Genomic DNA, 27935 nt, shown 5'->3' on the forward strand with positions numbered 1-27935 from the left:
CTGAGAGAGAAATAAGCAACCAGGTCTAAGAAAACAAGCCCAAAAGATGCCATATGAGCATTTTAAACCTTTATAGTGTATACATCGGCTATGTGAAAATAGCCGATCTAAAAGCTCATAGATCTGATGTTTTAAAAAAAAAAAGAAATTGAAAAAAGAGACAATTGTGAATATTTTGGAACAAATCTTGCATGATGGGGGTTCCTGGCACAACATATTTCCATATGGGGGCCTGCAGACAAATACATATTAATTTGGGGGTCCTTGACCATGACATGAAAATGTTTGAAAACCATTGGTTTAAACAACATTAGGAAACAAACAATACCAAATAAGCAACTACACTTTAGAAACAAGCCCAAAGTCGCTTATAATAAGCGAATGGCAACACTGGAAACAAGCGCACCGCCTAGCGCTGGCTGGACAGTAGCCTGGGGAAAAGCAGTTTGAATATCCGGTCTAGAGCGGATACGGAAATGGCTTATTAAGTGCATATGTGTGAGGAAATTACCATATATAGGAGGCGGGCTATAGACCGGATGTCAGAACTGAACAGTAAATAGAAGCCAGGCTTTCCATAGCTACCACCGAAAGCCTGGTGACCGTGACATCTGAGAAGCACCCTGAGTCCCTGGACCCCACTTTGAGAACCACTGATCTATATGATAACTCTTGAAGGCATGCTACAAAATAGCTTAGTCTATGAATAGTATAATAATTGCATGAGAATGGAGTTTTTCCCTAAATGCCATTTGTTCACATTCATCACTTCTATCTTGTAATTTGGATATTTCTGTCCATATAAATGTTTATATTACTATATAGTTTGAAAGAGAAAGAAGCAAGCACTCATCAGATGAGTAGTTCTGTGGCCTGTGGGCCGAAACGTCCAGTTTATGAGCTGCTGCTGGGGGCGATAAGGCCTTAAATAATCAAGATCCAAATGGATGAAAGTGAGTGTTGGTATTCCTTTCTAAGAGAATATATATATATATATATATATATATATATATATATATATATATATATATATATATATATATATATATATATATATATATATATATATTCGTTGCCTTTTAACGTTTACGTCCATGTAAAAAATAAATAAATAACCCTGGACGTCATTGCTGTGGCATCATAGTCCCTGAGCAAAATAAACAATGAAATAAAAATATATTCACCGATCAGAACCACTTCATCACAAAGACTTTGGTTAACCCATTAAGACCTGAGACGAGTCTAAAAAAATGTCTTCTAAATCCTAACAGTTTTCTGAAAAACGTATGTTGCTATAATATCAAGGCAACTATAATCTTCGTTGCCTTTTAACGTTTACGTCCATGTCTATTAAAGTGCATTGCTGCCCTCCACTGGTCGAATAAATATAAAATGAATCAGCTCATCTTTCTCATTCTATTCAAAGACAGACACCTTTCAGAAGTCAGAAGCATTTCTTCCACAGTCTGGAGGGGTTGAACTTACCATTAACCAAAATCTGTAGAGGGCACTGTGGAGTAAATACAAATAATTTCCGTCTCGCTGACATATTTTATTTTCTGCCCAAAAAGTGTATTTTACAGAGTAGGTGGGGTGCTGTGAGGCTTGCGGGTTCCGAGAATAGACTTTCAACAACACAAAACAGCCTTTGCTTCGGTGAGTAGCGAAATGGTAGGTGGGGCAGTGGAATTCCTTGTACATGCGCAGAGCGAGGGGTCTTCCAGGGCGTTAGAGAGAACTCACTAACGCTCTGAACCAGGGCTACCTGGACCCCAACTGTAGACCCACTGGTGTAACAGAGTGTTTCCAGTGAGCCAACATGCACAATATCAGCACCCTGACTCTGTTTGACCAGAATGGAACAGAGCCTTCATTAGTATCATTGGTAACACCTGTGAATGTCTTCATAATATGGCTGCTGTGAATAGAGCCTATTGATTGCATGAAACAATCACCTGTGCATCCAGTCTCAATGTTGGTAAACAAATAATTGGTCGCATTGGAAATGTGGCGAGGGAATCCATCATGACTCACTCACACTCTGACACTATAAACTGTCAGGTAGAACAACAATGGCAGCTGCAGATCTTTGTTTGAGTACCACTGTTCGACATCTGGACATCAATGACTGGACTGTTTACAATTTGCACTCATCTCAACCCACACTCCAAAGCAATTGAGGAGTTTTTCAATGGCACCGGTCCATTTCCCTGGGGTTTGCAGAATAGCCACTGGTTGAACATGACTTCCTACGGAGGCGTGTGTAATTTAAGTTTCTTTCTTGCAATGAAGAAACTGGTATTGTTCAATAACTCTTTTTATTAACAACGTGCTGCAGCTCTCAAACATGTGTCACACTGTCTGTAGTTGTCTCTTGTCTCTACAGGTAGCTAGCTTCAGGTAGGCTGGTCGGTGTTGCCCTCTAGGCCTATTGGTCAGAAGCATCCACTATCACTACATCCCCTTTCCTTCAGATGTAAGCCGCAATCAACATTTATGTTAACTGTAAACTCTTGTGAACTGTAAACATACTGTAAGTACAATTTTCCTTACACAACAAACTTCTTCTGTGGCAGTTTCAATCACAACATGACATTTTACACTCAAAATAAATCATACCGGCATGGATGTGTGTCCTTAACTTGCCATTAGCAGTGGAGTCAGAGTAAATATTAGTAGTAGACCCCACATTGCCCTGCTAGGCGAGGCCCCGCTGATGAACTGAGCCTCTGGCACTCTAGATCTGATGAAACTGGCGTAGGCTGACACCTTGGCGTAAACTCCAGGCCTGTTGCGCTGGGCACAGCCCTGGCCAAAGCTCACCACACCAGCCTGGATCCATGTCCGGTTGCCTATGGGGCAAACCAGTGGTCCTCCAGAATCCCCCTGGTTCAATGAGCAGATAAGTAGACAGATACATCTGAATAGTAATGCTATGTAACTTTTTCAGTCAAAAAAAATCTTCAACTGCCACACTTTTCACAATAACCATTTCTCATAAATGTATTGTGTGACCACTTCTATATATAGTTTTTAGTCAAAAGTGTCTGTCAGTGTCTGCCCCCTACATTCCCACCAAAATGACACAGGTATTCTCAGAAAATGTATTACTAGCAAGACCGCTGGTCTTGCTAGTAATACATTTTCTGAGAATACCTGCACAACATGCTATGAACACATGCTATAACACATAGCTACCAGAGTTGTTGCCAAAATCACTGCTACACAGTATGACTGATCGAGCGTCGAAAATACCTTATCTACAAGCTCACAACAACTTGTCGCGACAGAGTATAAATTGGGCCTAACAGTATGTTAAGTGTAATACAACAAGCCAGGGATTTAACCTCGGCAGACACAACTTCGGCTTTAAAGTGTATTAATAGGCTCTGGATAATGACATAAGGCTACATCCTAAAGTTACATACGTGCGTGTGTGTGTGTGCGAACCAGAACCCACCTGACATGAGTCCTTGCCCCCCTCCGGGAAGCCTGCACAGATCATGTCAGAAAGGATGTCCACCTCCTCAGAATCATGAGACCGGGTATAGTACATCCTGCGACAGGATGTCTGCTCAATGATTGGCACCTCAACCTCCTGCAGAGTTCCCGCCCCAGACAGAGGCACTGTGTTCAAGGTGAATTGGGTGTTGATACATGGAGAAGTAGATCAGTGTCAGGATTTTAAATCAAAGTGTGTAAGCTAGGTGCAAATAGAGCGTCGCAGTTCCGCCACTTCCTGGTGCCGGAAGTAAATACTCGATGCATTTTTCCCATTGACTTTAACAAAAATATGTATATCAATCAATTTAAGCCTAGAATCGAGCCATCCAGGATCCTGGTGAATCATGACCATAAAACCTTTTTTTCTGTGATTTTTTAAAATTTTATATTTAATGATATGATATACTATATTTAATAAATAGCCTTTGTTTTGCCGTTTTCAAAAAAGTTTTTTCACAGAATCAAACGTTTTATGGTCATGATTCACCAGGATCCTGGATAGCTTGATTCTAGGCTTAAATTCATTTATATAAATATTTTTGGAAAAGTCAATGGGAAAAATGCATCAAGTATTTACTTCCGGCACCAGGAAGTGGGCGGGAACTGCGACGCTCTATAGAGGCTCATGGTTGAGTTGAGCCCATCAACATTTGCTGAGGAAAGAACTGTAGCCCACACAGTCAAATGCTGATCTACAAGCTCACAACACGTTGCGATGCAACATAATTATTGTGAGCTTGTAGATCGGCTATTTTCACTATATAATCTTTTTGTATGAAAATCTTTGTGTTTTTTTTTGTAATCAAGTTTTTTATTTAATTTTATGTTCACATAGGTGGAGGTATGGACAAGCATGTCAGCTGCACAGTACAACAACCATTTTACAATTCCAATACACATTTCAACTGCCCAACAGGGGGTTCTTATTTGTCCCTCCAGTTTTTGTGGTTAACATACATTTTAAATACAAAAAAAATCATTGTGATATTTTCAAACATAAATATCAAATACATCAGACAGTCTACATTTCCCAAAAGGAAGAAAGGCATGTATTTAAATCAATCTGACCAGAAGTAGGGATAAAACATATCCATATCTGTGATAAAAATGACCAGATGGAGGATATCAAAAGCAGAGGCATGGATTTACCCCCAGCTAATTGAGTCCTATTCCGCTGTAGTCATTTCTATCTTAAATGAGGATGTTTTCTAAGTTACAAATTTGAAGAGCGATATGCCATGGAACACAATTGAACACAATCATCAATGACTAGAATGATCAAAAGGTTTCTCTTTAAAACACCTCACTGTAAGGGCAAAATGACATTATTTTTTACTGCATGGCACAGAAGGGGTCAGCCGTCGAGAAAAACACTCAACGATCTTAGCTGCCTCTGTGAGCCTCACAGGGACTTGACAGTTGAACTTGGTGAAAAAATGTTAAAAATACTATAGAGCCCGACAGCGGCCAATGACAGATTTTTGGGTCCGATGCTGATACCATTTTGGACAATCCTAGACCACCAATGACAGATCACTTTATTTTATTAATATATATGCCCTACTCAGAATGGTCAGAAATTGCTGATCTAAAAGTTCACAACGCGTTGTATTGTGACATGTTCTGAGCTTGTAGATTGGCTATTTTGGCATAAAAAATTAAAAAAAAAATGTTCATAAACATTTGCCAATAATGACATGCCCAGAATTCATGCTTTCAATTTATTTTCTCCACTCACCCCCCTCCTGTGTGCGTCCCCAGCCAGTGACGTAGCACAGGGTGCCACCGGCGAAAGCGATGCTGGCTTCGGGCAGGCAGGCAGGCTGAACATACTCGCTCCAGGCCACTGGCTCCGACAGCTGTACCAGAGCTACATCACTGCCGCTCTGAGGGTGCTGGTAGTCAGCAGGCACAAGCACCCGCAGCACCCGCCGATGGCTCTCGTATTGGTTGTTGTAGTTGTTGAGCTGGTGACGGCCAATGTACAGACTGTAGGAGGAAACGACTGACGGGCTGACAGAAGGCAGGAAGGAGAGAATGGAAATTATTCAGAGCAGATAACTGCAGCAATCACAATGTTGCCTTGGGTTAGTGAGTATGCAACGTATCTGAGAATACAGCAAAGATCCACAAATGTATCCATTAAACCACTTTCAACCTGGCGTCCCTAAAACCTTTCAAAAAGTCTCAACGTGGCAAAAATAACCGATCTACAACCTCATGTGTCACAATGCAATGTGAACTTGTAGATCGGCTATTACACCATCGTGTGATGAAGTATAAAATAGGGCAATGTTTGTGGAACGGTGGAAACTATTTCAGCCCATAATAAGGCATCACCCATCCAAGCTGTATGCTGCAAAATTGTCTATATATTTTTAAATGGCATTTTTACTTTGGAAAGCAATGGGCAGCAGAAAGCACCCAATCCCTGGCGATGAGGGAGCCCCCACACACATGTCCACTGGAATCCAACTGGATCTGCACCTGCCAGGGCCAAGCCCCCTGCCGGGCTGCGTTCCCTCCCACCACGCGGTTCTCCACAGGAACTCGGCCACAGGCTGAAGGAACATTAGATGGATATGGGTGTGGTGGTGAAGTACTAACACATGTATAGGATGGAGTGGCATGGAGTGGAGTCACACAAACAACTCTGCCAACCCTGCATTCACTGTTGTCAATTATACCCCAACCTTCAGGCACACACACACACAGGAATAGTAGAATGGTAGCCCTAGAATACAATAATAGCCTAAGGCTCTCACAAATTGCAAGGGCGGAAAATCATGTTTAACAATGAGGCCACCTGTTCCTAAACCTTTACTGCCTGCAAGGCATAGGCCTAGATGGAAATTAATACAGAATGGTTTTAATTCTTTGCAATTGCACATCGTTTTCAATTACCTTGAGCCTTGCATACCCTCAAACCTGTCGAGCACAAAAAAGGAGTCAGTTAAACCCAAAAAATATACAATATGAAGTAGAATAGCTTATTATTTATAAGATCATCATTTGAGTGAATAAACAGGCGACTTACTTGATGCTGCAACGATAAGTGTGACCAGGTTCAGCATATTTAAAACTTTCAGAACAGAAAATGTCAAGATATTTGCTTGGGTTTCTGAAACATTAAAGCTTTTAAAATAAAGCTTTCACATCCTTGGTTAGATGCACGCACACCGACTTTGTCTCATAAAGATATGGTTATTTAACGTTGCATTGCACAAGAAAGTGGATCTCGGCATCCACACAAAACAGATTGTTAAAAAAACCTGCTATTTAATTTATGTTAGATTAGCTCGACAAATATAAAAGAAAACGTCCCGTTCAATCCGCTAGTTGCAAATAATCCACTTCAAAGATACTACTGTGGTTGGAACAGAAAAAGGGAGGAGTTCATATTTACCTGTAGGCTATGTCACACCTGAGAGCTTGCCTTCAACAAAACCTCCCACTACACAATAAAATCCTGAGACCTAAGTGTTAATTTAACTGAATGTGTACACATGGAACCATTATTGTTACAACACTGAGGATTTTACTACACAGATGGGGGTTCCATTGTCAAATTATTTGCTTCAAAACCAGTTGAACTACTCTTAGGAGTGTAATTAGTGTTGATCAATAGGATTTGGTGACACAATGCCTGCTATTGAAGCACCGAAATAGTACCTGGATAGGCTGATTGCCGTACAATTACATTAATTATAATCTCCTTCATGAAACACTGGTTTACTCAGCTCATAAGCTGTTCTAAATGGTGCCTTTTGTTGAGGATCTCATCAGTCTGGTGCACCTTCACAGTATTCAATAAGCCCATTGTTAATGTACCAGGCTCTAAAACATTTCTGGCATAACTGTACATTGCATTTAATAAAATTACATGATTTGTGACCAGAAACTCGGTTAATTAAGTTTCTCCTATAAAAATACCATTTTCAGTTCTTCATTAACTTCCTCTGCTTTAGAACTCTTATTATTCAGGGGATGTATATCTCTGCTGTTGGGCAGAAACCAGCAATGTCCAAAATATTAACTTTTCAGGAAACGGAAAAAACACATGTTTTTAGAACAACAATACTGCCTCAAAGTTGGTATGGTGACTTTATACAGTACATTCTCTACTGAATACTTGAATGTGTCCTGGTCCACCCCAAATACAGCTCAAGTGGAGTTAGGAGGCTGTTGACCATTAATGTGGAGATGGTTGTTTTTCCGTCTGACTACGTCATTCTAATCAATGGGGGACAAACCACCCAACTCCACATTTGGAGTTAGCTGGTTTGTCCGACAGTTTGAGGATCCAATGGAGTTAGGAGGTTTAGTCAGAAGCGCTTTTTCAATACTTTTCATTGGTTCAATATTTGTAAAACCCACACATAAGACGTAAAGAGTGTTCAATAGCACTGACTTAAAATATTTAAAAAGTTAGCATACGGATAGCGCTGGTTTCTGCCCGACAGCAACGATATACAACCACACACACAACTATGTCATAAATGCAAAGCAATGATGTCACATAATTAAATACACAGACAAAATACATCTGAATTCAAAATGTTTTACTTTAAAAAAAAGAACAAAATATTAACATTCTAGTAATTTACATTGGTTCTTCTTAACCACATGAACAGTAGCGTCCCTATTCTGGAAATGTCATACATGCAGATCTACAAGCTCACAGCGCGTCGCATCTGTGAGCTTGTAGATCAGCGATTTTTCCTGTTTTATAAACAATAATAAAAAGGAACAGTTTTTGGACATGGGAGGTTTGCACCCCACAGAGACGATATAGGGTTCATGTGGCTAAGAATGGAGCTCCACAATCGAGACAGATTTGTGGTAAGGAGGGGGAACTTGGTGAATGTCGATGAACAGGCTTGGCTCCACCTCTCATTTTTTGGACAGCTTGACCTGCTTGTGTTTGGGCGGTGCCCACTTCAGACACATGTTGTCCACTGTGGAGACAGAGAGACCCAGTCACACGTGTTCATCACTAGGGCTGTCATCATCATGCATAAATTAAAGCAAAATAAAATCTCATGACTGAAAAAATGTCCTACTATGCAATTTGTGAAACAAGTGTGAAAGGAGCCCTCACCACACTAGCGCCGTTTCCTAAACAATTAACACCATTTTTAAAAATGATGATGTTTAAGTATTGTTGCTGTTCTACATATTGCCAACCAGGTGAAGAAATCACAGATTGAGGCTTTAACCTTTGCTTTTATGACCGAGACCATTAGGGTTTTATGGGAAATGCTTTTAATCATATGCTCCAATCTTTAAAAATAATAATCGAAAATAGCCCATCTACAAGCTCTCAATGCGTCGAGCTTGTAGATCGGCCATTTTCGCTGCGCAACATGGTTCCATAGAAGACATGCTGGCTTCTATGGAATCCAAATGACTGAAATCAGTTCAGTCAGATAACTCACGAATAGATTGAACCAATATTTTATCATAGAATGAGAATACAAGTGTGGATGTAATATTTTATCTTGTCGTTTAGGTTCTGCTACATTTTTCTCTCTGATCAGCACAATTAGACAACCATCATTAACTATTAAGAACAGGGAGATAGATATACAATAACAACCCCCCCATGGGGAACAGAAATAATAGCAGAGCCCTCTTTGAATATGTATATTTTTAAAACGAACATTTGTAAATCAAATCTTTGCTTCTGGGGATTCTACAAATGTATTCTAAATACCAACGTTTTTTTTGGAGAAAAAAAAACTTATGTTGCTATAATCAGTGGTTCTCAAACTTTTTCATGTCAAGGACCCCCAAAATGATATACATTTGGCCACGGACCCCCCATCTCAAAATATGTTGTTCCAGGGACACCCCCAGAAGCAAAGATTTGAGTAAAAATGTATATATATATATATTTTCAAAGATTTGCACACATTTTTCACGATTGTCATTGTCAAAAATAGCAGATCTACAAGCTCATTATAGCGCGGCACTCTGTGTCGTGCTATGAACTTGTAGATCTGCTATTTTTGAATAGCCCAAAGAAATCTAAGATGACACAGATGCGTTCCGGATTGAATGGGTTAAATAACCCGCCAATTGGTCGGCTGATTGCCACGCATGGTGTATGGATCTTGCGTAATACCGTTGCAATAAGGCATCCTATACACCCACATAGTAAAGCACAGTGTGTAACCTCTCGAGTATAGTCCGCCTGAACTAAGCTCGCAAGCTACGTATCATTTGTGGCGACTGAGAACTTTAATTCATGCATCATGACATTTTACTTTTAAATGTCATACAAGTAATTGTGATCAACGATTTAATTGAGCTTTCGGCACTCAATGCTGCATTTATGTTTGGCTGCTAGGCTTCATAAACAAACCTTGCACTGGTCAGATTATGACAAATAACTAAAATATTCAAAGAAATTAGATATATTTAATTACTTTAGAATATCACATTTTTAAATATAATAGTGGAAATAGCAGATCTACCAGCTTACAAAGCAAAAACAAAACCTTTTTAAGCATGCAATTCGGCGATTATATAATAATTGTGACAGCCCTATTGTCCATGTCCGAGAGCACCATGCTATCAGCTGTGCCTGGGCTGCCAGGGTAGGGACACTTGAGGCTATATTCAAATTGCAGGCAAATGCTATTCGTTTCTCAAATCTGATCGACTGTCCACTCCACACTGTTAACAGTATTTGCAGGTGATCAGTTGTGATTTGTCTATTCAGACATTGTTGACCTAGCTGCATTGGTTGCTGTGGTAACGATGCAATGACGTGCGATGGTGTCGCTCACTGAAAAGGCCTGCAAGCTCAATATGCGTGAGCTTGTAGCTACTTTCGCAGTGTGACACCATCATACGACACAGTAAAACTCAAGGTTTCAGTATCTGAGTGTCCAGACGGAGACGCATCTTTAGAAATCAGATTTGAACTCTTTTTTTCAAACCATCTAGGAACATCGTTCAAATCTGATTTGCAAGAATCTGTTTCTATGTTTTTTGCAGTTCAGACTTGATCAAACCAATCTGATTCCAATCGGTATAGGCCTCAAATCGGATGTGGGCTGCCAGTCTGAACACAGCATGAATTAACTGGTGTGTATACCTGTGATTGGTGGCTTCTTGTACTGTGCGCTCTTGAGGTGTTCCTCCACCAGTTTAGGCGTGACACAGATGACATGCTGGCCTTTCCAGTACTTGACCATGTTGAGGGACTGCAGCGTGCTGATGATGTCACCCTGGGTGATGCTGGTCATTGAGCTGTGAAGTAGCGAGTTTGACACAGTGTTTATAGTAGTAGAAAATCTACAGCAGTAGAAAAAACTAAGGTGTGTGTGTGGGGGGGGGGGGGGTCTCGCATAGGTAGACGATCCGAGAACTTATAGAGCTTATAATAACAGAGTCTATTCCGCAATTTGTTTCCATTTGACTTTCATGCAATACCCCTTGTCAACCAGTAGGTGTCCTACCCAACCACAGATAAGACACCTACTGTACAGCACTTTGGTTCAATTTGTTCTCAATGTGCTCTATGAATAATAAGTGGATTGGACATAAAATCAGCAGTTGTGGTAGTTTTATTGTATCAACATAATCTACTGCACAGATTAGTAAAAATCACACCTGTGTGAAGGTAGCGGCGCCTTTGATACATTTTGTCATCAATAAGTGTAAGTGTTTATAATGTGTTTATAGCCACGTGTCACGTGAAGCTTGACCAATCACTGTCACGTGTCTGACCAATCAGAACGTTGACGCAAAAGCCAGGTATAGAGGGCTACCGCTCTATACCTAAAGGTATAGAGCGGCTAGCGCCACTAAAAAATAACATCACCAAATTAACCAAAACGACTCATCTACTTTAAGTAACCAACTCATTTTATTAATCAATATGAATCACTAATACGTCTTTGGGGATATCTTGTGACTAACTCTCAGTGGGGGGGGGGGGGGGGGGGGGGGGGTCTGTGTGTGTCTGTGTTTGTCTACCTGAGGTCCTTGATGGAGAGTGTACCCCTAAAGTCTCTCAGGATCTCCAGGAGCACCCAGGACCAGTAGCTGCGGTAACTCAACTTGCCAAGGTCTGACAGCGGCTTCTCTGGGGAGCCCACCGCACTCTCCAGCTTAGACAGCTCGTAACCTTTAGAGACACACACACACACACACACACACACACAAAGTGTCAATAATCTAATTCAGTGTTAACTGGACGCAGTTCGCAACCTTTTCTGGATCAAGGGCAGATGGGTGGGCTCACTGGGCTGCGTGCATTTTGAAAGCATGTTTATTTTAATGATCAATCTATAGACCAATTATTTGTTTACCAACATTGAGACTGGATGCACAGGTGATTGTTTCATGCAATCAATTCTCAACCTGTGTCTGTTTCGGGGTGCGCTGATTTCAGCTCACCCCAACCCCCTCTTGTGTGTTGGCTAGTGCTGCGCGCCCTAGCGAGACCTGGTTTCATTTGCAACCAGTTTGACGCTTGCAACCAGTGTGACGTCGTCCGTTAAGGGGTCTATTGATTGTGTTCCCGCTTGGATCAATGAACTAAAACAGTATACTTTAAGTTCCTAAAGTGTTTAAAGTTGGGTACATGATTTTCTTTGGTAAGTTTTAAATAGCTCTATATTCTAGTACTCATTGCTATAGTGTTTGTTCATGAACAGGAGTCTCCTCGTCTCTCCAGCTCTTTATTGAACAGAAAATGAATGCATTCAGATTCAGGTCGGGATACCAATTTTATCCAATCAGGATAGAGGACTCAGACGTGATACAGATTAAACAGGTGAAATCGGAAGTGATGACACAAAGAAATGAGCAGACAAAATTGGAACAGCTGAGCAGAATGGGTACTCTCTCCTGATTAGCTGAAATGTTGCAACACAGCTGAATTTTTTTTTCCTGTTTATTGGAGATCTGGAGAGATGGGGAGACTGCCGTTACTGAACAAACACTCTATAGCAATGATTACTATCAGAAAATAGTGCTTTAACCTTTTACCAAAGAAATATCACTTACCCGACCATTAATGTGTGTCTTATCTCCTACTCACTGAATGCTATGAGGAACTTTCCATAGCCTCTGCGTTGGTAGGGGGGCAGTGTGAGGATGCACGCCACATTATTCCCATCAGGAGACTCTTTCTCCTGTAAAAACAAAACCTTTTCATTAACCGCTAAGCCAGTTAACCACAAAAGATACATCTTTAAAAAATAAATCCTATTATGACATGCCCAAAGTTGGGACGGCACACAGCAGACAAGGACAGACGAGGACAGCCGAACTTACTTTAGAGAAGTAACCGACAATGTGTGCGCCGTGTCTGTTGACTTCAGTGAGAATGTAGAAGATGAAAGGCTCCACGTCAAAGTAGAGCGTCTTGTGGTCCAGGAAGAGCTTGGCTAGTAGACACAGGTTCTGACAATAGATCTGACCACAGAGACCAACAAACAACCATGATCATTAAGTGGGGTATGAACTAGGGGTGCAACAGTTAAAATGATTGAAGATCTACAAGCTCACAACGTGCTGCGATGTGGCCCGTTGTGAGCTTGTTGATCGGCTCTTTTCTGTATTTTTGCGACAGACACCATTGTACGACAAAGTATAAAACAGGGCATACGTTTTTAATCAGACCTAAAATCATTACATTAGTATTTTTTCGCGTTGATTTGTTGATATATAAATAAAAAACACGCTTCTCAATTGATCAAAAAAGTAATCAATATAATAAGAATATCACCAAGAAAATATTTGAAACGAAACATTTTCATCTTGACTCATCCAATCCCACTTTCTGTCAACGAAGCTGAAAAGAACACAACGTCCAGGAGCACAAGTTGAAAGCCCTTATCATGGAGTGTTTTAAACAAAGTTATTTCCTGTCAATTTGGACTTCCCAGCTATGCTTACCTTGTGATCTCGCCCATCCACCTCGTACACCGAGATGTTGCTTCTTCTGTAGATCTCTTTACCGGGCGGCTGCTTCCATTGACAGTGGGACTAGAGACATGGAAGTCAACAGTCAATCCAGTTCCACAGATGCAATAATCAAAAAAAAATCTAAACCACCAAGCAAGTACACAGAAGACATAGGGATTTATTTTTGCCAAACTATGATCTCAAATAAACAGAGATACAGCCTGTGTTCTGTGTAAACTTTCTGTGTGTTATCCCCCATACCATATCGTTGCTGTCGGGCAGAAACATTGTATCTCCATATTAATGCCCTACTTCTTCATACAAGAGTGTCACACAGAAGTTGTGAAAATAGCAGATCTACTATCTTACAGCGTGTCGCATTGATTGTGTGTGTGCGTGTGTGTGTGAGTATATATATATATACACACACATGTATGCATCTATCTATCTATCTATCTATCTGTTTGTTTTTTTCAATAATTATTTGGACATATGAGGTTTTCACCTGACAGCGACAATAATTTAGCTTGAAAACAGAACTAGTGCATCCCTTTTAGCAGCCTACATCCAGGCAGGGTGTTGAACTGACCAAGTGATATCGGAACGTCTTCTCGTACTTCATGTACTTGAGGCAGTACTCGCAGATCCACAGCTTGGGCTGCTTGCCGTAGTCTTCTGGAAACGGCGAGAAGTACCAGGCATCAATCTCAAAGTTCCCTATCTGGATCTTGTCCACATATTTCACTTTGGTGATCTGAGGGAAGGAGACACACAAGAAAGAGTTTTATCTTTGTCTGTGCTGTAAATGTACAGACAGATTTTTTCAGTGATGTATAGCTAACAGGTGAACTGCTATAGCATTCTGCAGAATGACAAAACGCTTGATGTGGATTACAGTACAGGGTTGTTAATAGGCTGCTGCTATCTAGGCTTAAAAATACGGCTTACACGATTCTGATTAGTGAGTCAAGGCATTCTCTGATCATTCTGCAGCCTGTTATTTCTAAATAGTAGAGCACTGTTCTGCCTCTGTTTACATTGTTATAGAAGTGGAAGCTTGCAAAAACAAAATAATAATAAAGTGATCTTTGAATGTTGAATGTCAAGTTATTCATTTCGGGGGTGAGGTAGGACCTCCACTTTGCACCAGGCAGCCTTGTGTCACCCTGTCGGGGTTTCTTTTGCTCACATACAGTTGAGTACATGGTGAATACTGTACTGTATGTGAGCATTTGTCTCCAACACTCATATACACACACACCTCCACAGATTCCTTACCGCCTCATGCTCCTTCTCCAAGGCTGCTGTTGTGGGGTCCATCTCTGCATAAGTCTAGAGAGAGAGGAATGAATCCTGTCAGAATCATAAACCAACAAACTGCCACAGGTCAGGCGACACAATGCTTTTTTTCCCTTCTTTTTTTAAAGTATTTACACTGCACCCTGGCCCTAAGTAAAATGCTCCTCAGGTCTCAACTGGGTTTCCATCAACCAGTTTTTTATGCACACGGAATTTTCAATTTAGTGCATAAAGCCCTGAATGGAAACCCCCAGAATCTTGATATTTGCAACAACAACAAAAAAGTTTTTACATTTGAAGTAGGTGGATCTTGCCAGCGAAAAAAGAAATGCGCAAATGGGGGATGGAGACACTTTTGCTCAATACGTTCTGACATCGAGAGCATTACTCGTATGACTCACTAACGTATTGTATCATAAGTTGCCTAATCCAAGTAAATTATTAGCCTGGGATCAATACCATTTTCGGTTTCTGATCTGGTCGGAACGTTTCATCATCTGGTGGCCGGAAACACCGGCGCCATGCATCTCCAAAATGATTCCCCTAGTCTTGTTTGGTATTATCGTTTTGTTTCTTTTGGTATAATAATCGTTTGGTAATCGGTATGTGCATCTTCTATTCTAACTTGTGGCGGGACTGGCGAACAAAAACAATGCAACGCCAGCCAGAACACACCACCCGAACCACAACTCTTTTTTTCTAAAGCGGATCACACGGCTAGTTTTAGAACGAATACCAGGCTTTCCTCCCAGGTGGAAAGTCTGGTGACACAAGGTTAGTAAATTATAAGTATAAGCCATGTGAAGATAACCTTGCAATAAGCCTGCAAGAAAGCTTGAATAGGGGCGTCCGCTGGCCTAGCAGTCCAGGCGCATACCACATATGCTGGTAATCCAGCTTGACAGCGTGTCGCAGGTTCGACTCCCGTACCCGGCGACCTTTGCTGTATGTCTCCCCCTCATCTCTCTCCCCATTTCCTGTCAGCCTACTGTCCTGTCCAAATAAAGGCATAAAAGCCCCAAAAAATATCTTAAAGAAAGCTTGAATAAACTAAACAGTCCAAGGCAATGCCAATAATACAAGCCAACTATAAAACTGGCCTCAACAGTGTAATTGTGGGAAATCATAAGAAGCTCAAGGCAAGCCTTGGTCTGCAAAACAGAACTTTGACTGCAATCGAACAAAACAAGGCTCACAGGTTATGACACAAATCCCGGTCGTGAGCAGAGTCACAGAAGAAAATCTCTAGTTCTGGCTCCGACTGCTTTAGACAACCTGGACAAGATGACACACCTTCTGCACATGGTTGATCTCATCATGCTTCCTCTTCTGGTTTCGGGTGATTTTTCTCTCCGGCTGCTCCCCTAGCTCTCCGATGCCACCGATCTCTGCACTCTTCCTCACTGCATCCTTCACTGTCTTGGTGAGTGCCAAGCGGATCTTGCCCACCCACTCGTCCAGGCGCCTGTTGACTGCATGGGCCAAAAAGCAATGGATGATGCTAGAATTTAAAGTAGTAATATAATGGAACTCTACTTCATGTTTCTGTCAACATTACACAGTGTAGACACTAGACAGAGACTTAATGACAGAGATACTGACAGACTACACAAAATCATAGTTATTGCCATCACAATTAATTTTACGAGGCGAAATGTGTCAGTGTCAAACAAATAGATAAACCCTCAAGTGCTATATGTTGTTGAGCATGATCATGCAGTTTATTTGACATTAGCTATTGTTAGGAAGTTGGTGTGTTAACTCACATCCCACATAGTGGACATAAAACTCCTCTCTGCCCTCTTGCTCATTCAAGCGGGTCTGGATCACCTCAGCTGAATCTGAAAAGGGGAAAAGGAGAATAGTTAACAACCTCAACAAAAACAATGGTTGTTATATAGTCTTTTGTGTCTTTTGTGACCAATCGAATTTAGATCTATGTGACTACAGGGGGGTCAGTGCAAAGGACGTTCCATCTACATCATTTATTGTAGTTACAGTCGTATGATATGACATATTCTAATGATGCAGAGAATCCCCAAAGCAGTCATAGATATCATTTAAGTTACCTCTACAATCCAGACCGGATCAGCAGCATGCAACCTGAACCTGCGAAGCCCCTTGATCTCAGTCTACTAGATTCACGACGTTTTAAGTCAGTGGTTCTCACCCTGTGATTTTTTGGGGGTCCCCAGATGATAGTGAAATGCCAATTTAAGGATTTTTAAGACCTTTTCAATACCAAAAAAAAACAAAACATTACTGCATCAAAAGTAATCAAATATACTACAAAACATTGGCCAAAATGTCAAATAATATGAGGCAAAAATAATAACAATAGACGATCTACAAGCTCACAAAGCCTCGCAACGGGTTGCGAGCTTGTAGATCTGCTATTTTCACTAATGTATCTGTGGCACGGAGTCAAATAAAGTGGGGGGTCCCCAGTTCAAATATAATTATTTTGGGGGATTAGGTTGAGAACCACTATTCTAAGTCTAAACGTAAACAAATGAAGGGTGGTATATAAGCCGCCCCCCCCCCCCCCCCCCACATCATTACATAAATACAAAGAATTACAATAAACTAAACAATACTCACGCCATGTTTGATCGGCTCGCTGACACAAGTACGTCTCTCCGATGTCCACCGTCACCTCCTGCTCCCTGCAGCCGGTCGACTCCTCTCCGTCCCCGGCGTGCAGGCAACGCGAGTCCACGGACTCCCGGGACCTCCGCTCCAACAACAAGGCCTCCGCCTCGTCGTCCTCCCCGCCGCTGCCGTTCGAGGAGCAGGCCTGGAGGATCTGCATGCCGCCGCCGTCCACCAGACCCGCCCGGTCCGCTATCATGGCGTGGCGTGACTCCATGTCCACCATGTCCATGTTTGTTTGTGTCGTTGTTGACGGTAAGTCCCTTTGTATCAATGATCGGCTAACGCGCTAACGTGAGACGAAAACGTTCATACGCCGCTCTGAATCTGAAAACAAACCCCCGATGGCTGGTGTTGCCAGGTTGTGTGAGAGAAATAAGCAACGAGGTCTGTGAAAACAAGCCCAAATGAAGCGACTATTATGAGCACTTTAAACATAAACATATAAAAGCTCGCAACGCGTCGACGCATTGTGAGCTTGCACATCTGCTATTTTCAAAGAAAAATCGTGAAAATGTTTGAATATTTTCAAATCCACAAAATCTTGTATGGGAGTCTCCGTCTGGCACAAAATATTTGTTTACAAATACATGAATGAATTTGGGGGTCCTTGACATGCAAATGTTAGAGAACTACTGGTTCAAACAACATTAGGAAACAAACCCAAATACCCGAGCCCCAAAACCCGCAGCTAGCTACCAATATTTACAAGCAACTTCACAGAAAAATAAGTCCAACGTCGCTTATAATAGGCGGACATGGCAACACAGACTGATGGTTGATTGCAGTATATTTAGCCCCGCCCAGAAGATGACTGGCTGTCGTCGGACTACGGTGTCGCGCGTCAGATCTACAATCTCACAAGGCGTCGAGTGCGCCTCGCGCTGTGAGCTTGTAAATCTGCTATTTTCGGCTCTGGTCCCACAGCTCGGAGGAATGGTCGCGGATGCATTGTGATTGGCCAGGTTTATTGTCAGATGACCGCTTTTTTAATAACAGAGGGGTGTGTGTGTGACTGTGTTTTACTGTACAAGGTGAAGGCAGTAGCTAAATGCAGTGGTGTAAAGTAACTAAGTACATTTACTCAAGCACTGTGCTTAAGCACAATTGAGGTATTTTTACTTTATTGGAGTATTTCCAATTTTCAATACGTTTACTTGTATTCCACTACATCTCAGAGGCAAATATTGTACTTTTACTCCACTACATTCATTTGAAAACTTTAGTTACTAGTGTATTTGCAGATATCAATTATATTATAAAACATGCATTAACCACTTCAGCCCTATGTTAGGCTATTTGAAAATAGCCGAGCTTGTAGATCTGCTATTTTCAAACATTTGTGGTACTTAAATATATTTTGAATACTTTTGTACTTTTACTCAAGTAACATTTTGAAGAGAGGCCTTTTACTTGTAACAGAGTATTTTAATATTGTGGTATTGCTACTTTAACCAAGTAAAATATCTGAGTACTTCTTCCACCACTGGCTAAATGCCAGGGCAACTTGAGAGGCTGAAAACTGTGATATCTTCTGGGGCACTGGGTTGGTGTGGTTGTAGCCCCGGTCCAGAGCAAATATGGTCAAAATAAATTACCCAGGGTTAGAAATTGCCATTGACCAGATCTGTAGAGGGTGCAGTGGAGTAAATAAAATAATTTCCATCACAGACATATTTCTCACAGAAACTCTTACAGACAAAAGATGACATTATCTGCATATACCTTTCCCTTGCCTCAGTCATAACTGGCCTGGTATGGGGTGTGCGCGCGCATGTAACATAAGTGCTGACAGGAGAAACATGCTACATGAGAGATGCCTGCACGTCATTTCAGAGATCTTACGAAACACAGAAACGCCCAGAGAAAGATCACTTTAATTTTTTGCTCTTTGAATTCATATGGCGGCACAACAGAGACCAACAATAACCATCTGCATCGGATATAAGCCTGCATGAATGTGCATATCAAAGACCAGGACAACACCAATGCAAAGGATGGTAAGATGCTATACAGGACTTCAGTTCTGGTGCAGGGCTTTGTGTTATACATGTTGATAATGGAGGCACACATACATTTGTTCTTTTGCCCTCGCATGGCCCTTTGTCATAGCACCCCCTCCTTACCCACTTCTCTCTCTACCACTTTCTGGTGGAATCCTCTCCCATGACCCCGTCGAGGCCCACCTCCTCTTCTACAGGGATTATAGGCCCCTCCCCTGCTTCTCGGACCTCGCCCGTCCCAGTTATGGTGGGCAGATCCCGGAGCATCCCATTGGTCCGGTCCTCTGACGTGCCTCTCCTGCCAGTGGCTAGGTTGTTGTCCAGATCCACGAGGGCCTCTTCCCCTACCTCGATTTGTGCGGCTGTGGACAGATTCCCCGACATCCTTTGGGCAGTCGGGTTTCAGTCCATCCAAATTTGGCTGGCAAATTGGCTGTTTGTCAGAAAACAGAAGCTCTTGATGGTTCTGGACTGTGGAGCACTCATCCTCTGTCATCTTGGTTTGGTTTAGGTCTACATTTCCTACTTTCTGAAGTCTGGATTCAGAAGCTTGGCAATTGGTGCTGGCTGAAGACAGGCTGAGTTTGACTAACTGCTCTGAAGGTGGCGTGGGTCTTCCGTGTTGTGGCCTTCCCCTGCCTCCTCTTCTTGTGTGCTTTGATTGGATAAGCCTTCTGTGACCTGACCAGCCTCTGCGATATGACTGGCCAGTGTGCAAATGCTCCCCCTGGACACGAACTTCATCGGATGACACAGGATAAGTGGAGGGCACTGATTGGGTAGTAGAGGCATCTACATCCAGGTTCATATTTTCGCCGTCAGCGGGTGTCTGCAGAAGTTGACATGTATTAGCCTTTTCGTGTGACATATGAAACAAAATAGATTTGGTACTCTACTTTGTTGTAGGGTTGTTTATTGTTGCTCACCTCATTGATATGTATGAGGAAACGATTTGATTCCACTTCAGGGTCAATGAGTCCTCCTTTGGCCTTCTGTCGTTCTAAAACGTCCTGGAGTTCACGCCACTTCTGTCTGAAGTCTGCCCCAATCTCTACTCCTTGCATCTGGGTGACACAAACAACCATGTTCATTACCCTTTCTTATAACTCACATGGCTTCAGTTGCTCCAGAGAGTCACCAGACAAGTCGTGGTGCACAAATTCAATTTGAAAAAGAATCATCCGTTAACCCTACCAACATATTACTCATGTGCAAGTAACACTATGCCTTAGTAATGCGGGTAACATTAGGCAGTCCAGTAAGCATGACATAACCCATTTCTTTAAATTCAATTCTCTAGAATTAACAAATTGCAAATCATGATATATTACACAATACATAGTCATAGCCACACATACATCCAATTCAAGCATTACAGTAGCACAGATTCTAGGTGCATAAAATGAGAAGCTTTTAAGATAGGATATATATATTATCTACCTATAGTCAAACATGCATTGGTGAGTATATACCAAAACATATTTATATACAGTGTAGAAGAATACAAGACCAGTAATATTCAGTATGTCCACACAACTTTTAAGGTTATTTTACTTCTAATCAGAGTGCTTAGTCAAAACTCTTTAAACTTTAAAAACATTGAATAGAAGGACCTAAAAGAGTTATGTGCTGCAGCTGAATGTAGAACTGTGCTGATTTTACCTCAGGAAAGCAGGGAGCAGGGGAAGACAGGAGCTGTTCAACATCATACATTAGAGGCTCTCTGCATACCGGACACACAACAGTCAGCTCCTACAACAACAAAAGAGTTTGAAGTGAGATTTCAAGCTTTCATGTACCAAAACCAGTGACCCAAACTAATTTGTAGACTAGCGTGCAGTGCACTGAGAAGGATAGGGAGCAACCTTGACCACGTCACTGATTTTAAAATAAAGTTAGGAAAGCATCCAGGTCTAGCACAGGGAGGACGGGCGACCATGCCTTTGCCGTGTTGGCACCGAAATTGTGGAAAAAGCTAGGGACTTCTAAAAATGATGACCCACCGTTTCACTGTAGAGGTCTAGGTTCACTTGTTGTTTTGTGTTGTGTTTGTGTTTAGCCTCTACTCCCTCCTGTTGTGACTAAGTTCTTGTTGTCCTAGTCTAGTCTTCTTTGTCATGTCCTATGTTTTTGTCTTTTTTCTCTTTCTTCGCACTGCGCCCCGGGCCAGTGTAATAACTTGAAGGGGGCGCATTTCAAATACCAAACCTAGGAACCGATAAAAGCAGTGGTTCTCAAATGTTTGTTTTTTTATTTCAAGGACCCACAAATGAATATGTTTTTGACCGCAGACCCCCATAAAATATATTTTGCACCAGGGCAGGGACCTCCCATAAAAGGTGTGTGTTCTTAAAATGTCTGAAACCCCCCAAAGCTCCCTCAAGGACACCACAGGACAATATTTTGGCTAGATACTGTGGTAAAAATTGTGGGTGAATCTAACTATTACTTGCTGGTAATCATGCATGTATATAATATATACAAGGTTTCTGCCAGACAGTGACAATATACACACTCCATCTCAAGTGCATTTGTGTCAGTGTCAAGAGACACAAGACATCTGACCTCCTCTTCTGTCCTCTCCCTGGTCTTGTCCTCCTCCAGTTCCCTTTCTCGCTCCCTCAACTCCCTCTCAGAATGGGTGACGTAGCGGCCCAGGCAGTGGGAGTGAAAGTAGTGATAGCAGCTCGTCTTGGTGAATACTTCATCCTCCTGAAGAGAGGGATAGAGAGGGTTGTTAACCATATAAGAATTGGACAGTGATTTTAAGGGGACCGTGGCTAGCATCAGTCAAGTGCACATGAAACAAAGAGGGTCAAATGGATGGTGGACAAACAATGGCCTCTAGTATGACGGCTGTAAGAATTTATATTTAATCGGCAGTGGAATCTTTGGGTCCACACATTTTAATCAACATTACAACATAAAAGACCAACCTTAAAGTCATAAAGGCAAATGACACAGTTCCCATGGGGAATATTGCTCTCCGTCAGTATCTCTTTGGCTTTCTGAGGGAGGAGAAAGGGTGAAAAGACACAGGAATAGAAGTTTAAAGCTAGTGCTACACTATGTAACTTAAATAAAATGTTATTTTAATCAATTTGCAAGGTCAGAGTATTTTAATACAATACTAACACAACTCAACTGCAGTGGTTGTATTTGGTTTGCATGCTCTTCTATCAAGAAATCTAGATCCTGTGGTAGGGTCTGACCACTACTGGTTGACAAGTGGTACTGCCTGAAGGTCAAAATTAAAACTCTCCCCTAAGCAAACAGGCATGCTCTATTGCAGGGGTTCTCAAACGTTTTTATACCACAACCCCATATTATGAGGGAATTTGTGTTGGCGACCCCATTAATTCAAATGCCCGACAGGACATGAGTGAAGTTTTAAAAAGGAGGCACCAAATAATCGGATAGCAAAACTACTACACAACTGTATTAAAATAAGATCAGTATTATGCTTGAGAGAGAACAGACCTCAATGAGCTGATATAAGACTGGTGAACCAAGACTGGCCTCCGCCTCGGTTTGCAGACACCTCTTAACACTTTATGAGAGCAGAGAGAAAGAGAGAGACATTATTTGGACTATATGTTTGAAATTCAATGTTGTAAGCGTACAGCGGAAACTGAAAACGGCAATATCAGGATATGAGACATTTATACCGACACCCCATACCCCGTTATTAAGCCAGTTGGCATCCCTCAAAACTTCAATTTTATTTTAGCTATTTTTGAAATAGGGTTCAAGTGCTTAAACCAAGACAAATGGGTCCAACGACAAGGACTCAAACTCCTCACCTGTTGAGCTTATCATCAGAAAGTCCACGGGGGTTATGAATGGAGATGGTGGGAGGGGAGAATGGGTACTGTGAGAGGGACAGAGAAACACATATTACTCCTTGCATTGAGCACCAGTTTAACCATTTAAGTCCTTTTTTATACATCGACGTACACCAGTGTCACGCAATATTTGCTTATCTACAAGCTCACAACGCGTCGCATCGCGGCACGTTGTGTTGTGAGCTCGTTGATCTGCTACTTTTGAAAATGTATTTGTTTTATTACAATTTTGTTTTTATATAATTGATTAGATTCATAAGCAGTATGGGTTAGCGCCCCAGCCTGTGTCTTCCATGAGGAAGAAGCCCAACAAATCCATGGTGAGGCCTTTAAGGAGGGCCATTCAAGCAAGCCGCAAGTGGAGCCTGCAGTACCACCACGGCGCAAGAAACCATCACGCCAGAATGAAATGTTTGGAACGGGGGAGTCTGGTGCAACGCTCAGGTCCTGGACCTGGTGAGACAAAGGAGGAGCCCGGCCAGGAGGCCATCCACAGAGCCTAGTCCCTCCACGAGCCAGAGCCTCTCCTCTCCCCAAGTCCCGGCAGAGTAGTTCCGGAGAAGCGGATTGAGTGGCCCTGCCTTGCCCTACGAGGACTGACCGTGGGTAGCTACTGGGACGTAAGTCGGGGGCTTGATAAACCCCCGGCTGGGTTACCGGGGCGAGGGTGTATGTTGCGAGACCCGAAGCACCCGTTGACCCCAGGCTACAACACTGATGATATGTCCCAGTTGCATCTATGTGATGTTTTTCTTTATTATTAGTTTGATTAACTGTTGCAGCCCTAGCTTTGCTTCACTTGAGTAAAGTCATTACCTAGACTCAACCCATCTATACTTAGTGGGAGCCCCCATTTATCAAATATTACACTTGAAAAAGACAACAACATACCATATCACTGCCAAGTCTCAAATATTGTATTCTGCAGTGATATAAAAGCTTTGCCCTGGAGCCACCACACCCATAATTTCACTTGCATGAGGCTGTGGTTAGCCTAGTTTTATCCTGTGATCATTTAAAGCTGAAATATGGAACTTATTTCAATGAATTATAAAACCTTATTTGAACCAATCTGCATGGTAGAGTTTGAGTACATTAATACAATATATAATTAGCACATCTGCAGTGGTTGGAGGTGGTCTCCCTGCTCTTCCATTGAGATATTTAGACCCTGGTGTCGGGTAGGACACCTACAAGTTGACATTAAGTAGTAGTGCCTGAAGCTGTGCGTATGCACAATATTTCCCCTAGCAGTTATTACCAATCTTCTACCAGAGCGGTAGAAGATTGGGCTCCCACACGGGGAGATTTCTGGGTATGACAAGAAACGCATGGATTGCAGATACTAGAGACCAATAGCAGATAGGATAAGACGCTGAGTGGGGCCTACCTCCAGGTCAAGGGTCATAGTCAGGGTGAGACGGACGAACTGGGAGACAGAGTCCTCCGCCGTAGACGGATACAGCACCAGGCTCACCTCCCAGCCCCTGGAGAGAGAGGTACAACACAAACTGATCTAATGTAGTGTCTTGTTGAGACAACTTTTTAGTGATTTTGCAATATGATGAAATTGAAATGGAATTAATTGTTAGTCACCCCACACACGCAGTGACACCAAACTAAGTCTGTCTTACGATTAACACCATTCAACTTCCTAGCCTTGGACCAAGACTGTCGGAAAAAAAGATAATATTTTAAAGTGGTGGCAGTCTCTCACCTGTCATCTGTCCTGGTGACATGCAGCTCATCCAGGTAGATGGACTGGAGCACCTCAATTTCACACAGCACACTGCGGAGAGGAGTAGAGAAGTACCAAGTGTTCATCAACTTATCCATCGATTAGCATCATCTTACAATGAATGTACGGAATCTGTTTCTGTCATCGCTTTTTCTCCAAATATGAAGATACCTGACCTCACGATATACTGATGTCACTGATGAGTGGTTGTCACAGACTGGCAGGTCAGTGCAATGGTGGAAGAAGTAATCCGTTGTAAACCGTTGGAGCTACATATTTTCTGAGGTGCTCAAAATGTTCAGAATACCCATGTTTAGGGGAACATACAAGAATGTAACATTTCTAATTTGATATTTTATGACAGAACAGCTAAAAAAGGCTAAAAACGGTTAACTTCATTATAGTCCAGGTCTAATGGATATTTTTTACGCAAGTCAGTGTAAAAGCACCAACTTTGGTCCCGATGGAACCCATGGCATGCTCTAATGATTTAGGAAGGGTGCCCAGCGACTCTTCGGTGTCATCATAGTGGCCAAATCCAATATGGCCACCATCTCAATAAGGTATGGCTATAACCTTTGAACCAGATGAGCTATAAATGCAAACTTGGTGTCTATTTCATGTTTTTTTTAAACCATTAGCAACATGTTGGAATGCTTATCTTTATGACTGGGTGTGTCTGGACCTCTATCTTGCATATTTCAAAGATGGCGTGTAAAAATGACCTTAATCTTGTGTCTAATATGCTTCTTGAGCATTAGAAACACGTTGGCATGCTCAGATTTAGGATTAATCCATCTAGGGTACTCTAATTTGCAACAATATAAGAGTAGTAGAACCCATTCCTAATTATACAGCTACTATGTTCAGCATACATTTTATACTACTAGCATACTAGTCAAAGGTGTATAGAACACACACACACACACAGCCACCCACCCACCCCTGCGTCCAGTAAGGTTCTCAAGTCTTGGTCATGGAGTCCCAGTACCAGCCAACACACTGAAATATAGGTTGGAGTGGCCTTTTGCCGTGCTGAGTCAGTGTATCTTGGGTGCAGGAGGAAGGTTCTCAAGGGACTTGGTACCATTTGACCAACATCAGCCTTCCCTGACTATAGGAAAAAGAGTGCAAGGGCAGCTTTGGGAAGCAACATCGTATCTCACAGAAACTCTGGTCACCTTCACCTTGGAGCCACAGCATACAGCAAGAGCGGTGGCCACAGCAGAGTAGATGAAGCCAGACAACGGCTTTTCTCAAATGGTTACCACCAAGTCCCTCGAGAACTTTCCCCAAGCTGCACTGGTTAGTGGCTATATTTGCAATAAGCAAATTAAGAGTTATTTTGATAGATTCAATCATAAATCGTTTGTAAACAAAATGACATCACGTTTGTAAACAAAATGATAAAGATCAAGGTACAGTAATTTTCAGCTACCATGGTCACTGCAAATTGGAAGTCTGGACACACCCAATCATAAAGATAAGCATCCAACATGTTTCTAATTGTCAACTAACATGAAATAGACACCAAGTTTGCATGTGTAGCTTTGCTGTACTTTGTTTTACTTATCAATACAAATAATTGTAGGGGAGAAAAAGTACAACATCTCTCTAAGATGTAGTGGAGTAGAAGTAAAAGAACTGAAAAATGGAAATACTCCCGTAAAGTAAAAAATACCTCAAAATTGTATTAAGTACAATACTTGAGTAAATATACTTGGTTACTTTCCACCTCTGAGTCAGTGTCAGAGACAGCGGGTACTGCACTATACATGTAAGGCCAGTTTTTACATAAAAGCAGCCAGCCTAGCATTAAATGTGATTTAGGGATGGCACGATTAGGGATGGCACGATTATGACATTTTACTTGACAATTAATTGTCACTCAAATAATAGTTTTTAATTGTTGACACTGGAACAGTGTGAATAATAATTACATTTATGTTTGGCTTTTAGGCTTTGAAGTTGCAGATATGGCAGAATAACCTAAAGAATAACGTAAATAAATTACGTATCTAATAACTTTATACTTTAAAAAAGCATTAAAGGGATAGTTCACCCAAGAAATTACATATTTTCTATCAATTGCACACATCCCATTAAGCCTTGAATTCATGGAGATTCCTAGACCAATAATTTGATCGATGAGTCGACTCCGCCGGTCATCAAATTATTGCCTTAGGAATGCGACAAAAAAAAACTCCATGAATTCAAGGCTTCGAGGTGTGTAATCGATAGAAAATAAGTCACTTTATTGAGTGAACTACTCTTTTAATAGTGGAAATAGCAGATCTTAATAGCAGATATACAAGCTCACAACGCTTCCCATCGCGACACGTTGTGAGATTGTAGATCTGCTTTTTCCACAATTGTATTTATGTTTGAACATACATGAACATTTTTCAACATGGAAACGATGATAACGACTATGCAAAAATAATTGCGATTACGCGATTATGTAATAATAATGACAAGCCTACTATGATTCATACTTTTTGACCGCTAAGTATGATACTTAGTCCACTGGTGTCCTACCAAAAACAGCCTATACAACAAGCTACTCAACATGAAAACCCCTTCAGATCAGAAAAGAATCACACATCATCAGCTGCTATCGGTGTTAGCAACCATTAGCTTAGCTGGGAGGTGCTATTGTTGCTACACACAAAGTAAAGCCTGATCGGTGTGATCTGCTCAAAACAACACAGCCACCGTTTGTATGAAGCTGTATCACAAATGGGTGAGATGTGTGTCATTCAGAAATTAACGGAACATTCACACATTTTCAATGGTTTCACACGCTGTCAACAAACTCACTCGCACTCCGCAGCCATGATGTCCAGCAGCCTCACTGAACAGCGTTGCCATATTTTGAGAGAGAAACAAGAAACCAGGTCTAGGAAAACAAGGCCAAAAGAGGCATTTAGACCACATGGGCGCTTTTAAACCGGCTATGCGTCCGCG

At 41.7% G+C, this 27935-nt stretch overlaps 3 protein-coding genes and 1 long non-coding RNA gene across 5 annotated transcripts in view; 1 reads left to right on the plus strand and 3 right to left on the minus strand.

Annotated features, from left to right (window-relative positions):
- The first annotated feature begins 246 nt into the window (after positions 1-246).
- LOC311054970 overlaps positions 247-27935 on the plus strand; it is a 91770-nt gene continuing 64081 nt past the window's right edge. The window contains exon 1 of the long non-coding RNA XR_014601743.1: positions 247-283. This is a non-coding gene — a long non-coding RNA (uncharacterized lncRNA). The remainder of the gene's footprint in view (positions 284-27935) is intronic.
- On the minus strand, positions 2343-6585 carry LOC311054967 (serine protease 27). The gene is made up of 6 exons (XM_084071015.1): positions 6542-6585; positions 6409-6432; positions 5900-6065; positions 5243-5517; positions 3461-3627; positions 2343-2886 (listed from the first exon to the last, which is right to left on the minus strand). Exons 1-6 carry the CDS (start codon positions 6576-6578, stop codon positions 2638-2640), a joined length of 918 nt encoding a protein of 305 aa, XP_083927141.1. The 5' UTR covers positions 6579-6585; the 3' UTR covers positions 2343-2637.
- On the minus strand, positions 8080-17746 carry kat8 (K(lysine) acetyltransferase 8). Its single transcript, XM_084071124.1, has 11 exons — positions 17332-17746; positions 16497-16571; positions 16024-16202; positions 14710-14763; positions 14021-14185; positions 13423-13512; positions 12799-12939; positions 12563-12656; positions 11494-11644; positions 10610-10764; positions 8080-8462 (listed from the first exon to the last, which is right to left on the minus strand). The coding sequence occupies exons 1-11, from the start codon at positions 17612-17614 to the stop codon at positions 8398-8400; spliced, it is 1452 nt and encodes a 483-aa protein (XP_083927250.1). The 5' UTR covers positions 17615-17746; the 3' UTR covers positions 8080-8397.
- rnf25 (ring finger protein 25) lies at positions 19242-27893 on the minus strand. Of its 2 annotated transcripts, none has more exons than XM_084071094.1 (10): positions 27789-27893; positions 24948-25019; positions 24621-24717; positions 23189-23256; positions 22866-22935; positions 22322-22393; positions 21951-22097; positions 21048-21134; positions 20312-20449; positions 19242-20214 (listed from the first exon to the last, which is right to left on the minus strand). In XM_084071094.1, exons 1-10 carry the CDS (start codon positions 27803-27805, stop codon positions 19489-19491), a joined length of 1494 nt encoding a protein of 497 aa, XP_083927220.1. In that variant the 5' UTR covers positions 27806-27893; the 3' UTR covers positions 19242-19488. The 2 variants fall into 2 exon arrangements, with proteins under 2 accessions (XP_083927220.1, XP_083927219.1); XM_084071093.1 differs by having other exon boundaries at positions 21048-21137; positions 27789-27891.

The sequence above is a fragment of the Gymnoscopelus microlampas genome (assembly GCF_963454915.1).
Source record: "Gymnoscopelus microlampas genome assembly, chromosome: 11".
In the NCBI taxonomy this organism is placed as follows: Eukaryota; Metazoa; Chordata; class Actinopteri; order Myctophiformes; family Myctophidae; genus Gymnoscopelus; species Gymnoscopelus microlampas.

Bases quoted from the DNA above. Each gene is read 5' to 3' on its own strand.
- LOC311054967 (XM_084071015.1), bottom strand. From the start codon at position 6,578: ATGCTGAACCTGGTCACACTTATCGTTGCAGCATCAA. The intron at 6,433-6,541 runs GTAAGTCGCCTG...TGTGCTCGACAG, and splicing joins ACTTATCGTTGCAGCATCAA to GTTTGAGGGTATGCAAGGCT. The intron at 5,518-5,899 runs GTAAAAATGCCA...GCCTTCTGTCAG, and splicing joins GCTGCCCATTGCTTTCCAAA to CCCGTCAGTCGTTTCCTCCT.
- kat8 (XM_084071124.1), bottom strand. From the start codon at position 17,614: ATGGACATGGTGGACATGGAGTCACGCCACGCCATGATAGCGGACCGG. The intron at 12,657-12,798 runs GTAAGTTCGGCT...TTGTTTTTACAG, and splicing joins TTGTCGGTTACTTCTCTAAA to GAGAAAGAGTCTCCTGATGG. The intron at 10,765-11,493 runs GTAGACAAACAC...GCTACTTCACAG, and splicing joins CTCTCCATCAAGGACCTCAG to CTCAATGACCAGCATCACCC.
- rnf25 (XM_084071093.1), bottom strand. The intron at 23,257-24,620 runs GTAGGCCCCACT...TCCCTCTCACAG, and splicing joins CTATGACCCTTGACCTGGAG to TACCCATTCTCCCCTCCCAC. The intron at 22,936-23,188 runs GTGAGGAGTTTG...GCTCTCATAAAG, and splicing joins TCTGATGATAAGCTCAACAG to TGTTAAGAGGTGTCTGCAAA.